Raw genomic sequence first — 13,989 nt, forward strand, 5'->3', positions numbered from 1 at the left:
GTTGCGTCCATTTATTTGTAAATATCTCAATGTGATCATTCTTTATAGCTGAGTAGTACTCCATTGTATAGAAATACCACAACTTTTTTATCCATTCCTCAGTTGATGGACACTTAGGTTATTTCCAAGATCTGGCGATTACAAATTGTGCTGCTATAAACACGGGTGCACATATATCACTGTGGTATGATGCTTCAGTTCTCCTCGGATTATGCCTAGAAGTAGAATAACTGGGTCACATGGGCCTTCCAATCCCAGCTTGTTGAGGAATCTCCAGACTGACCTCCACAGTGGCTGCACCAGTCTACACTCCCACCAACAGTGCAGGAGAGTAAGAAAATAGATTTTTGGTTTTATAAATTTTAATATCTAACCCTGTGAGTATAGTACTTTGCCCTCTGAAAGTGTTGTAGTATTGTTCTATAAGATTTTTTAGATAGTTATATAAAACATATTGGGTTTTTCCCCCCTGTGGAGACTTAGCAGGTGATGGAACTTGCTCATATAACAATATTTTAGAACTGCTAGATTAAGTAGTAAAATGCTGTATAAAGTTCCTTGACAATGTTATCCTTTTGTCTTTTACTCTTTGACCACCTCCCCACCCCAAGCTGGTTCCTATGTAGCTCTCACTGTCCAGGGACGCCCACCTGGGTCGCCCCAGATCCCACTCGCTGACTCTGAAGTAGAGCCGTCAGCTGTTGGACATGTGTCTCCTGTCATGACCTCCCCTCATTCACCTGGAGCACCCGGGAATATGGAGAGAATCACTAGTCCTGTGCTCATGGGGGTAAGACTAGGAAACGTTTGTTAGTAAATGCTTGGTTGTGTAAGGATTCCTTTGCTTCATGTGAAGAGCTCTGAAGAGCCAGGTGTGGTGGCACACGTCTATAATCCCAGCATCGGGAGACAAGATAGCAATAGAAGTTTGAGCCTGGTCTGTGTAACTTAGCAATTTAGAGAGACCCTGTCTCAAAATAAGTAAAATTTATAAAGAGCTAGGGATTTAGCTCAATGTGAAGACCTTGGGTTCAATCACCAGTATCCACCCCCCCGCAAAAAAAACTAAAAGAATATTGAAGTTTTGAGCTGATAAACAAATTCAAGATTCTAGAAAATAACTTCCTAATAAGCAAATTACATAATAATTTGAAATGGTTGCCCTATATTGTCATGTATACCTACCCTGTATACCAAACAATATGCCACCCACAAAAATATAGTTAAGATGTTTGAAGTCTTTAGTCTTCTTAGAATATATATTTTAAGAGCACGAGGGTGTTTTATTTATTGTTTTGGTGTTTCAAGTGCTTGATTACAAAATAGTTTAATACATCTTTGTAGATTAAGATTTAATCAAAAATATATAAATTACTAGTACATAATATATAAATATAATACAAAGGTAGAATGTAGATATTATGGGGGGGGATTAAATTCTGTGAGGACTCAAAAGAAGGAGAAACTATATCTAGTTGTGATGCCTTTATGGAAAGGTTTTACTTGAATTGAACTTCAGAAGATATAACCTTCAAGAACTGTTCAAGTAATACTTCAGTTCATGAATGCTTCTGTTTGCAAACAATTCAGTTTGAAAACACAAATGTTAGTCTAAGTATTGCTTCTGTTTGTGAACTCCACATCAGATGACAGTCGGATCCATGGCCATCTTTGCCACACAAACATAAATGCTCCCATATCCTCCAGAACTGTAAAACAAATTAAATTCGGAAACTGATACCACTGTAAGTGATAATGATGGAGAGCAAAGCAACAGATAACAGAAGCACAATAAATAGAGAGCCCAGAAAACACCAAATAATTTTAGTAGTAGCCAGATTTGTATTTGGATCGTACCTTTTATGGAGATACAGAGTGGGAGATGAATTTGAAAAATAATAGATTGCCCCTATGTATTTTATAACTGCCTGGCAAATTTACATGTAACTGGGTCAATTTAAAAATCCATTGAACAGTCCTTTGGACTGAAAGAGTAACATGTTTGTAACAAGAGCATAGGAAGTCTAGGCTGATAAAACATTACAGGGTTGTGAAGTGAAGAGAAGTGCGTTAGCAAGCTGTCTTCATATTTCCGGGGTGAGAACTGGGGATTTGAGCTGTGCATGGAAACTAATGATAAAGATTCACAAAAGGACAATGTGAGGTATTATATATACAGCAATTTTAGTTCTCCAGCAATATCAATATTTAATGTTCTCTTGAATGCAGTTTAATAAAAGTGAAACAGAAGGACATTTCTGCCTTCTGTTTGTCCCTGTAACCATTTATCTTTTTAAGTATTACATCTGAAAGCTTGTCTTCATAGCTGCCAGGAATAAAAATCCTAAAAGGTATATTGATTGTTGGAGCTGAGACAGAACATTGTCTGCTTTGTTTTCTGTATATTAGCTTTAATTTCCCTTTATTAGTTGTTTATTTTTTACCTTTCTCTAGGAGGAAAACAATGTGGTTCATAACCAGAAAGTAGAAATTCTGAGAAAAATGTTACAGAAAGAACAGGAACGACTACAGGTACTAAATTAGAAATGGGGCTGTTGACCAGCCAGTAGAAATGTGAGTGGGCGTCTTTGGGTTGTTATTTATTCTAATCACAATCAAGTAGAATTGTAATCAATGTTTTATTGATTAATAATGGATGTTTTCTATGCTTTATGACATAAATAATTCTCAAAATACTTTAACAACTTTTCAGTCATTGCAGGAAGATTACAACCGAACACCTGCACAGAGATTGCTAAAAGAGATCCAAGAGGCCAAGAAACACATTCCTCAGCTGCAGGAGCAGTTATCCAAAGCCACAGGCTCTGCTCAGGTAGCAGCACTATTAAAATCTAACCAGATTTTTGTAGAAAAATTTTCTTGTAGGAATGTGTCAGAGAATGCTGCAGTTATCTTTTCAAAGTGATTTTTCTATTATAGGACAGCAGGTCCTACATAGATGTTAGAGACATAGTGATTAACAAAAATAAATTTAGGCTTCTAATTGTTTGCTCATATCACTCAGTTTTCTTTGTGGTATTATTTTAAAAGCAGTTGAGTGTTTTACTTTGATGTAGCAAACTCCAAAAATGTGATTAGATAAATGTATTATTTGGTTCACTCTGCCATCTTAAAAACATAAGTTCTTATATTTTTAAATAGGAATATAATATTTTACAAAGTAACAAGTGTTTTGCTAAATACGTGACAGGCATTCTTTTATTTAATATGTACAACAAACCTCTGAGCTTAGATTACATTGTTTTACCCCATTTTATGTGTACAGAGAAACTCAGATTTAGCAACTTGTTTCAGGTCAAGTAGCTCAAAAGTAATAGAACCAGAACTCAACCCATTCTGAGTATTTAAGTGAACATATATATTCTTAATGACTGTATTTTCATTATAATTTAAAAGTAACCAACAGAATTTGTTATGGAGGTATAAACTGCAGATAATGTTTTCAGTGTTTAAAGGCAATCAGACATATCTATTTAGAATATATAGTTTTTTATATTGCATCTTCAGGGAAAATGGGCAAATTACATATTTAAAATAAAATATGATTTGACACTATTCTTGAGTTAAATTTGAAAGAAAAGCCACATAGTCATAAAAACTAAAAGGATTCTTTGAGATCATCTAGTCTAATATGTTCATTTTTAAGTTAAAAAATAATGTGTTTAAGGAAACTAGGTCCAAACTAGTTAAATGATGTATAAACTTATGAAGTGTGTAACATCTCCTGACTTCCTGATTTAGTGTGCTTTTCATTTCATATTTTAAAAAATTTTTTAGTTCTTGTTATGTCACATTTAGTATGCTTCCATAACCCTGACAGTTTTACATTGTTGTTGTTGAACAAAGCCAGTACTCTTACCCTGCTGAAACAGTAAAACTGTGTTGCTGATCTGAAAGCTTACACTAATTTATGTTGTAGCATTGTATCCCAGAGTGGGCATCTTACTGAGACTCAGAAGCATTGGAAGGCAGTTAACCAGAAGTTATATTGTAATGATCTCTACTAATGGACAAATAACGTAAATTATATGAATTAACAGATTTGGGGCCTATATTTTGAAGTTGAAACTTTTACTCTTTTTAGTAAAATATCACTTTCCCTGTCTTTATGATCATACCGCTTTAGAAACATAGAATTAGTATGTATGCTTTTTACTGTAAAAGGATTAAGTAACTATTCTTAATCACAACATAGTATCCAAGCAAGAGCAGTCCCCAGGTAGACTATAGCTTTACTCTTATTTCTTTATGCAGTCAGAAATGATCATTCTGGGGTGTGTGTGTGTGTGTGTGTGTGTGTGTGTGTCCTTGTTTCAGGACGGAGCTGGAGTTCCACCCTCCAGACCTTCTGGTGACACCCTGACTGTCTCTGAGGCAGAAGCAGATCCTGGAGATGGACTGGGCAAGACTGACTGGAACACTGGAGAGACATCTCGGCCCAGCAGTGACAGTGCAGATGTAAGCTTTAAATGTTGTTAATTTTTATCTCCTTGTATTCTTCCTTTCAGCCCCCTTCTTGCTTCAATTTTAAATTATATGAAGTACAGCAATTTGGTAAACAAAAATTCTGGCTACTGTTGTATATGAGCTTTTAATTCCACAATTCACTTTTTCCCTCAGACATTTATTGCCAAGTGTTTCTTTTGCAGGAATGGAATTTCCCAGCCGCTGTCTTGTTTGTGGGTAGAAAAGTTAATAATGCCAGTGCTTTTTTACTGAACTGAGAGGCCAACTGTTGATATCTTAAGAGCATGTTAATATTCCATTTGTGGTCAGAGTGACTCAGTCTTGAATCATGGGGCACTTTGCCATTGCAAAGAGGAAAAGCTTTAGTTCTGTTTGATAGACTTCAGTTCATAGCTCTGGTTTAGTAACAGCACTCTTGCTTAGTCCAGAAGACTACCAGACGAACATGAGTATTGTTAAAAAATGACGATGAAGTAAGTTGCGTTGAATATGATGTAGTACCACAGTAACATGAATATTAAAAACCCAGTTCAGGATTACTGGAGTAGTATGCAGTGATAGCACTAAGATTTAAATCACCCTGGTTAAAAATGATAAAGGGAAGTAGAGCCTTTTTGTAACTGTGAATCATGAAATCAAGTTAGGGGATTGTGACTAGTGTTTTCCTGGAAGACTAAACAGAAAATAGAGCTGATTGGTATGTAGAAGAGATGTTCCTTCTGTGACTTTTGTTGTATTCGCGTAGCCACCATAAATGCTCGTTGACAGTGTAAGGTTTCTCTGTTATTGAAAGTTGTACTTTTAAAAAAAATGTGAAAGCTTTTAAAAAAAAACGTGAAAGCTATGGGCTAAGTATGCCTTAATTCAGGCTATCTTTTTAGGGTTAGCCCTAGAGATTCAGTACTTTTTGCATAGAAAATCTGAGAATACTTTTTGGAATGATAGTGATAATTTTGTGATTGGGTCAAAGATTTTAAAGGAAAATTTTAATTTTGACTTGAGAAGAAATTACTATAGCTAGGCTTTATTGGCCATACATACTGTACACTGATAATCCTCAAAACAGCTTCATGAAATAGTACTATTGTTGCAATTTTACAGAAGAAAAAAACTAAGCCCAAAGGGAATTAATAGACTTGTCAAACTTACCCTGTCTCCACCTAGCTGCAAAGTACCACTACTCAATACAAACAAAGGCACTGAGGTGTGAACACGCAACATTTTGGAAGAGCAGTGAAAATTCCAGGGCAACTTGGTGTATTAGGGTTATGGATGAAACAGCTGGATATTATCTTGGAAACAAAGACTTGAATACAGGCTGTAAATGGCTGAGTCCAGCTGTTCCAGGGGTACTGCTTTTGGGACTCTTCCTGTACGGTCATTTTTTATTTAGTGCTACTTCTCCTTTGTTTCTGTGGACTCCAATCCTGCGACAGGAAGTTTTCTCGGGAAGTTCCTCGAGAGCACGAACGATGTGCTATGCCATTCTACATTTCCAAAGCACAATCCCTGAAAGGGATACAGAGGATGGTCTTCAATTTTATCTTGCTTTTGTTGTTTTGTTTCTTTTTGAGATAGGGTCTTTTTATGTAATTCAGGCTGACATTGAACTCCCTATGTAACCCTGGCTGGCCTTAAATTCACGGCTGTTCTCCTGCCTGAGCTTCCTGACTGCTGGGATTATAGGCATGCACCATGATGCCCAGCTTTATCTTGTAGGATAAAGGATTAAAATGTAGGATTAAAATCTGTAACTTAGAATATCACTTTATTGAATAACAAGTTAATTGGTGAATACATAATAGACACTTCATTGAATTAAGACTAACATGTAATTGATATTTGGTAAGAATTTCAGCAGATGACAAAATCAGTGGGTGGACTATTTAGGCTTTATTGTGTAAGCAGAAGAAAGGCACCATCAAAGACAACAGTATAGAAAACTAACTGAAGAGTAATGTCTGTAAGAAGACTGCTGAACTTCATTCACATGTGTGTTGAATGACTAACGGTGAACATTTACCAAATGCTATTTTGTGGCAGAGATTATTATATATTGTGCTTTACAAATAATTCTTTTTAAATTCTCATAGTCCTAATTATATCACCATTTTATAGATGGGAAAGATAACACTAAACAAATGATCATTGTGCAAGTCAAGATTAGGATATCTGAATATGTAAGTGGCCAAGACAAAAAAGGGGTGCTTTTAATGTAAATAAGTTTCTATATTTATTTTGCTCGCACTGCAGTAAATTTGGAGGAATAAGTCAACTTTTGAATCAACACTTTTAATTTTTAAAAATTTCTCCTAATTTTTATAAAATGGTGTTCTGGTAATGTTTGTGGAGTTGCTGTTAAATAAAATGCCACCTTTTGTTCACCTTAGCGTTTTCGTTGCTGGTGTCTTATAGTACTAAGCATTGAATCGTAGGGCCTTTGCACTGACAATAGACCGAGGTGCTAAATTGCCTGGTCTGGGCTCAAACTTGTGGTCCTCCTGCCTTAGTGTCCTGGGTGCTTGTGCAGGGTGCCTGGCTACCTGATGAAGTCTTGGAATAATCCCATATATCAGTTCTCTCAAGATGAGCACATTGGTCACACGTGGACAGCTGAAATTCGGCCTCTGCGTTTGTGAATGACTTTGTTTTTCAAGTATGTAGATGGAAAAGTATCAAATGTAGCCCGAAGTAGAGGGAGGGGCCTGGTTTAATGATGCCTGTGATGTCTTGATAGTGCAGCCTCAGCAGGTGTCAACAGCATGCTCGCAAACCTGTTCTCCACATCTTCCAACATTGGCTTGCTTTAAAGTCAAGTCAGGACATTGTTTCATTAATGTGAGCCTTTATCAGGTGAATATAAGTATAATACAGGTATAAAACCTTAGGAATTATTATTTTCTTAACATACAGTTCAATTATCTTAATTTCCTTACAATTTTTTTGTGGTTTTTTAAAAATCATGATCCAAAGATTTCACATTATTTTTGGTTGATGTTATTTTAGATTTCCTGTTTTTTTCTCTTTTATGCTTGCTACTTTTTTGTTTTAGAAATGTTAAAGAAATTGGGTCGTGGTCCAGTTTAAAAAGAATAATCTTTCTAATTGATTTTTATGGTATTTTATAACCTGTTCCTCTATTCTTATTTCCTGAAAACTGACAGACTTAGAGTTGTGATCAGATTAAGGTTTGATGGTGGTTGTTTGCCAAGAACAATTCACGGGTAGTACTGTATACATCATACCATTGATGAACTTATGCACGTAAAGTATGCACGTAATGTCAGCCTGATTCTTTTATTATAAAGTTCCCCATCAAGCTTTATATTTATCGTGTTTTAAAATGATGATCAAGATGTCTACTAGATCAGTTATTTCATTAAAAGTTTTGAAAGAATGACACTAGTACTTTGTCATTCTTTTGGTATATTGTTGGATGGAATTATAGAGAAGTGTTTTCCTTTACTGTTACTAAGTTACCTTAAATATAACTTCTAGAGGAAGTCTTACAATACTGCTAGACTAGGTTACCTTAAAATATAACTTCTATAGGAAATGCAAGATAAATACTTTTCTTGGGTTCTTTTCATAAGAGTTGATAACCTTGCCAGATTCCAAAGGTGAGATAGGGCCGTGTGTGTGTGTGTGTGTACGCACGCGCGCATGCATGCCTGAATGTAATATTTCAAATTCAAATTCTAATGTGAATCATCCCTTTTTGATATCTGGGAACTCACTTAACATTTGTCTTTTAACAGGAGTCTGTGTATCTTCAACAATTTTTATTGCTTTTTGTGATGGTATTACACTAATTTTATCTTTTAATATCTTAAGATTTAGAGCTATCCACTTCTCCAAGGTGGGCCATACATTTGAGACCACTGTTTTCTCTACTCTGTGATATCTTGATGTATGTGTAGAGAATGTGTCTTCCCTATGGCATTCATACACAAGTTCTTATTTCTCCATTTTAGTTATTCTAAAGAATACTTTGGGTGTTTCTTATTTCCCAAAAGTGAATGCATGTCATATAGTTTGAATTTTACATTAAGCTATCTCCAACATTCCATGTAAATTTTATGAAAATCTACATAGCAGGTTTCACATGAGGGTGTAACAGAAAACTAGATACAAACTTGATTGCAAACGTAATAGAGGGAAGATGCTTTTAACTTGGAAAGAAAGAATAGTTAGGAAAGGCATAGATAGAGTATAATTTTGACATTACGAGTTTGAGATATGTAGTATTTTACATTAAGTCATTTAATGTATCTAGTTAGAGTTGTTTAGTAGAAAAATAACCTCTAGGCCTGAAGATTAGTAAAACCAATTTATTAGTTCTATATTATTGATCAACTGAAAAGCTGAGAGACTAACTTCCTGAAGTCAAGGAGGAAAGTAGCAAATGCAGGTATTATATGAAAGATACTTAGTAGTTTGAATACAAGTGAACTCAGGAAACTGATGTTTGTACATTGTCTTTCCTTACCTGCTTTGGTGAGCCTGTTGAAATGAACTGAGGAAATTTTTGTTTTTCCTCATTAGAGTCCTAAGAGTGGCCTGAAAGAGAAGGTTTATCCAGAGGAAAACCCAGAGAGAACTGAAGCAGTTCAGGACAGTGTAAGTATGAAGTCTATGCAGTGAATGTTGTCTTTCTTTTTTTTGTCTTTTGGTGGTGCTAGGATTGAACACAGGGTCTTACACATGGTAGACAAGTCCTGTGCCTCCGAGCTACACCCCCAGCCCTTTTACCTTTTCTTATATTTAAGACATGATGGATAAATTTGATATGCTTTTCTTTGTTAAATTAATGAAGAGTTAAAAAAAATGGGTATTCTTAAGTTGCTTGGTAGTGTTTTGTTATTTTAGTAAGACAGACATAAAAACACTGTTTTAAGTGGATGGTAGCTGTAAGTACATTTATGCTGCTGGACAACGGTCACTGCCATTTGTCCCCTTAACTGAAATTTGGTACTCATTAAGCACTCAGTCTACGTTCATCTGTCGCTCCAGCCTCTGGCAACCGCCATTTTATTTTCTGTCTCTATAAATTTGACTTATTTTAGCTGCTCAAGTACATGCAATCATGCAATCACATGACTTTCGTGACTTTCTTCAAGTAGCACAGTGTCTTCAGTCCCTCTCTGCTGTGTTGTGTATCACAGTTTCCTTCCTTTTTGACTCTGAGTACTGTTCCATGATATGCACATGCTACATTTTATTTACTCATCTAACGGTGGATACTTGGGTGGCTTCCGCCTTTTGGCTGTTGTGACTGACGCTGCCTTGTTTTCTGTTCTTTGGTTATATACCAAGAAGTGGGACTGCTGGCTCTTAAATGCTCTCCATTGAATATTTTTAGCATTCTGGTTTTAAAATTACATTTGTTTGAAGGGTCTTTTGTTTTTTGTGGTACTGTTCACTGAACTCAGGACTTTCTCACAGAGCTGCATTTCTCACAGAGCTGCATTTCAAGCCTTTTTTTTTTTTAAACAGGTTTTTGTTAATTTGCCCAGGCTAGGTTTGAACTTGCCTCCCTCTGTATCGCTCTGTCAAAGTGCTAGGATTGTAGATGTGTACCAGCAAACCTGGCTGAAGTTTTATAGTGAAAGATTTAACAAAATTTTGTGATATATTGACTATTAACAACATAAAGACTATTGAAAAATTAAAGACATCAACTCAGTTATAAAATTAAACTTTGTCTGTCTTTTGTTCTAAGCAAATTTCTGTTGTTTTTACATGATTTTTTTTTTCATTGAAACCTTGCAGTTAAAAGAATAATTTTTAAAAGGCAGAATCACATTTAGGGATGCAGTATATAGTATTACTACCTAAGGAAGAAAAACTATAGATGCATACTCTTCAATGAATTTATAACTTTCACTGCATTTGTAACCTACAGATCTACTTACATACGCTTAATACGTAACTGCTGTACAAGTGACTGCTAAGCCAGTGTAGCCCCAGCCACCACTGTGAGCGCCAGATTTCCCATGGTCAGCTGCTGTCATGTTTAAGCCAAATTCATTCTTTTTCTATTTCTTTCATGATTTTTATTTCTCTTAATCCTACATGACCTTTGATCTTATTGCTTGTTCTTCAAATATCGCTTTATAAATTCTTTTATGCCGCCTTCTTCATGCTGACTCCAGCCTTGTGAGTAGATGAGCAGATGAGGTACTAAATGGAGTGCTGTATGCCAAACTCCAGTTTATTTTTAAAATCTTAATGTCTTTGTTTCTCTAAAAAGTGATTTGTGATCTCTAACAAGTGATTTGTGAAATCACTTGAAACTTTTATTGCAATATGCCAGTGATTTTCAACAGGGAGTGGTTTTGCCCTGCGGGAATGTTGAACAGTATCTGGAAATACTTTTCTTTGTCTTAGCAAACTGCTAGAAGCTACCGCTAGCACCTGCTGGATGGTAGAGGTTAGGAATGCTTGCTAACCATAACTACAGTGCACAGCACAACCCCTCAACAAATAGTTATCTAACCAAGAATTTCAACAGTAGCAAAGTTGAGAAATGCTGTATTATGCATTTATGAAAGTGAATTAAATATAGAATTCAGTAATAGTTTTCAATTTTGTATAGTTGATAGAAATCGTTTAGCATTTCTCAGGTGTGTTAATAGTTCCGCTAATTCTGTCTTATTTCTGCTCTCCTTTTTTTGTATTTTTTCTATTCTTTAACTTTTTATAGTAATTGCATAAGTCATTTTATGTCTTTCTCTAATAGGTATAGGTATGTGAAGTTAATAAATTAAGGATATAGAAAGTGATTGGAATAACGGTATAGTAATCAAAGAGTACTTACTATTTTCAAGGATAATTTTAGTCCTCCTCATTCTCCAAGAATTAGTTATTTCTGTTGTGATTATTTTCTCTATTATGGTGGTTTATGGGCTTAGACAGTTTGAAAACCACTACTTTGAAAATAAAGTAGCTAAAAGAAATTTACCAAAAATAAATCCCATCAGTTAAGTGAACCATATCTTTTTGATGGTTCAGTTTTATTCTTTCACTGACTTATAATTTTTCTTTTTCTTTTCTGTGAATGTTACCAGGACACTCAGTCATTTGTTGGGAGTCCCTTAACCCGTGTAACACCTCATATTATTGGAGCAGAGGATGATGATTTTGGTACTGAACATGAACAGGTGATGATCTTTTTTTTTTTCTGAAAAATAAATTGACTTTTGAAATGCCTGATTTATTGCAACAAATAGACATTTTCTGGAGATCAAAATAACATATGTAAGGATTTGAAACTAAATCTTAGAACCAGTGGCAGCTTGGATTGTTTTAGCTTTTACTGTTAGAAATGACTTTGCATTTAAAAACAGAAAGTTGTGTCATTGATTTTAAATTGTTTCATTGTGATATTGGGATGTTATTGAATATAATATATAATGAATGACTGGGATTTGAAATATGTGCATGAAATATGTATATAAATATATATTATAGGCTTGATTCTTCTTATATCCTGTGATCTTGCTAAGTTCACTTACTATTTATAAGATTTTTAAAAAATGAATGTCTTTTGGGATTTTTCTCTATAAACAAGCATACTGTCTATTAAGAGACTTTACAATTTTTTTTGGTGATGGGGGTGATGTATCAAATTCAGGACCGCTGGCACTGCTGGTCCTGAGACTTTAAATTTTCTTGTTTCCAATCTGTGTATCTTTTATTTCTTGTTCTTCCCTTTATTGTAATGGCACAGACTTACAGTATGAAATTGAATCAGAGTGATGATATATCCTTGCTTTATTCCCAATCATTTAGTATGTTACTTAACACTATTTTAGATACTCTGTACTTAACACTATTTGTTAGATACTCTGTTAGGTTAAGTATTATTAGGTTAAAGCATATTTCTGGCTTACTGAGAGTTTTTATGATGACTACACATTGAATTTTGTTAAATAAGATGATCGTATGGCTTTTCTGGCTTAGTATCTAAATATGGTAGATTGCATTGATTAATGTTAGAATGTTGAACAAGCCTTATATTCCTAGAGTCTATCATGATCTGTTGTCTATTTATTTATTTATTTGGTATGGTTGGATTCAGTTAGCTTTTATTTTACGAGGATTTTTGCATCTATGTTCATGAGTTATATTGGTCTGTGGTCTTTTTTTTTTTTTTTTTTTTTTTGGTGCTATTGCTAGTTTTGATAGAGGAGAATAGGTTGACTTGAGAATGATTTGAGAAATGACCTCCTGTTTTTTGAGACAGTCGTACAGAATTGATACTACTTAGTGTAGCTTCTCTAATTTATCTAAATGTGAAAAACTATTTGGAAATTATGCTAGTTTACCTTTAATTTGTCTTCGTGCTGAGAATTCTTAGGGGATTATACAAATATTCTGGGTGTTGTCTTAAAATAAGGTAAACTTCATTTTTGATTGCCATTTCTATGATTAGCCCAAAAGATAAGCAGCTATTTCATTACTAAGCAAAAAGCCTTATGTTTGTGTAAGTACAATTAGAGATTGTTTTACATGCTGATTTGCAGGCATATCAACTCCTTGTTAATCACTTCCTAAACATCTGTTCTCCCAAATAGTTTAATAATTAATTGTCAAAAGAAGACTTTTGTTTTGTTTTGTTTTTGAGTTAGGATGTGTAAGATGTAGCCTAGGCTTGATTTCAATTTTTGAACCTCGATCTTGTCTCAGCAACCTCAGAGCTGGCATGATAGGCCTGTGCCATCTGGGTCAAGAGGTGGAGATTATATAGCCTGTGTTACCAATAAATTTTTGTGAAACTTCTGCAATATTGAGTTTTTAATAGGAAGGGCAAAATTAAATTTGCATAGTTTTGTTTGAGTTTATGTTGCATTTTGTACTTGTATATCATTTATAAATGTGTAACTGTTTCTTCTAGATCAACGGGCAGTGCAGCTGTTTCCAGAGCATTGAACTGCTAAAGTCTCGCCCTGCTCATTTGGCTGTTTTCTTACACCATGTAGTTTCACAGTTTGACCCTGCAACATTGGTAATATATGTTAATTTAGCAGGTTCAGAGATCCTATATTAATTTATGTAATGTAGAACTCTCTGTATCTACAGCATGAGTAGAAAGACTTTCAGTCTTCCAAATATGTCCAGAATAAGTAATGAAAGATAACATAAAAGGTGTTTTTTTAAAGGCTTGATTGGTAGTGACTGCATTGTTGATAGTGAACTACATATTCTAAACATTCCTATTTAGGAGGAACTAGCAAGTAACATTTTTTGGTGATTTTTTTACTTTGTCTTTTTTATTTCTTTTTCCATGTCAGCTCTGTTATCTCTACTCAGACCTGTATAAACAGACTAATTCCAAGGAAACACGTCGCATCTTCCTTGAGTTTCACCAGTTCTTCCTGGATCGATCTGCAGTAAGTTGCCAAGTTAATATTAATTATCTTTACTTCGCTACATTGACTTACTGGTTTTCTATTTCCAGTCTTCAGTTGCATGTTTTTGGACTTTGTTGTGCTTTTG

The 13,989-nt window shown here is 34.8% G+C and overlaps 1 protein-coding gene across 6 annotated transcripts in view; it reads left to right on the forward strand.

The window, feature by feature from the left end:
* Arhgef12 (Rho guanine nucleotide exchange factor 12) overlaps positions 1 to 13,989 on the forward strand; it is a 155,205-nt gene that overhangs the window by 95,974 nt on the left and 45,242 nt on the right. For all 6 annotated transcript variants that reach the window (XM_063255933.1, XM_063255934.1, XM_063255935.1 and 3 more), the window contains 8 exons: positions 612 to 790; positions 2,455 to 2,532; positions 2,714 to 2,833; positions 4,339 to 4,479; positions 9,034 to 9,108; positions 11,559 to 11,651; positions 13,388 to 13,498; positions 13,785 to 13,883. In XM_063255933.1, coding sequence (XP_063112003.1) covers positions 612 to 790; positions 2,455 to 2,532; positions 2,714 to 2,833; positions 4,339 to 4,479; positions 9,034 to 9,108; positions 11,559 to 11,651; positions 13,388 to 13,498; positions 13,785 to 13,883 — 896 coding nt within the window. The remainder of the gene's footprint in view (positions 1 to 611; positions 791 to 2,454; positions 2,533 to 2,713; positions 2,834 to 4,338; positions 4,480 to 9,033; positions 9,109 to 11,558; positions 11,652 to 13,387; positions 13,499 to 13,784; positions 13,884 to 13,989) is intronic.

The sequence above is a fragment of the Cavia porcellus genome, unplaced genomic scaffold (assembly GCF_034190915.1).
Source record: "Cavia porcellus strain 051 isolate PalLab524CR breed Dunkin Hartley unplaced genomic scaffold, mCavPor4.1 scaffold_9, whole genome shotgun sequence".
In the NCBI taxonomy this organism is placed as follows: Eukaryota; Metazoa; Chordata; class Mammalia; order Rodentia; family Caviidae; genus Cavia; species Cavia porcellus.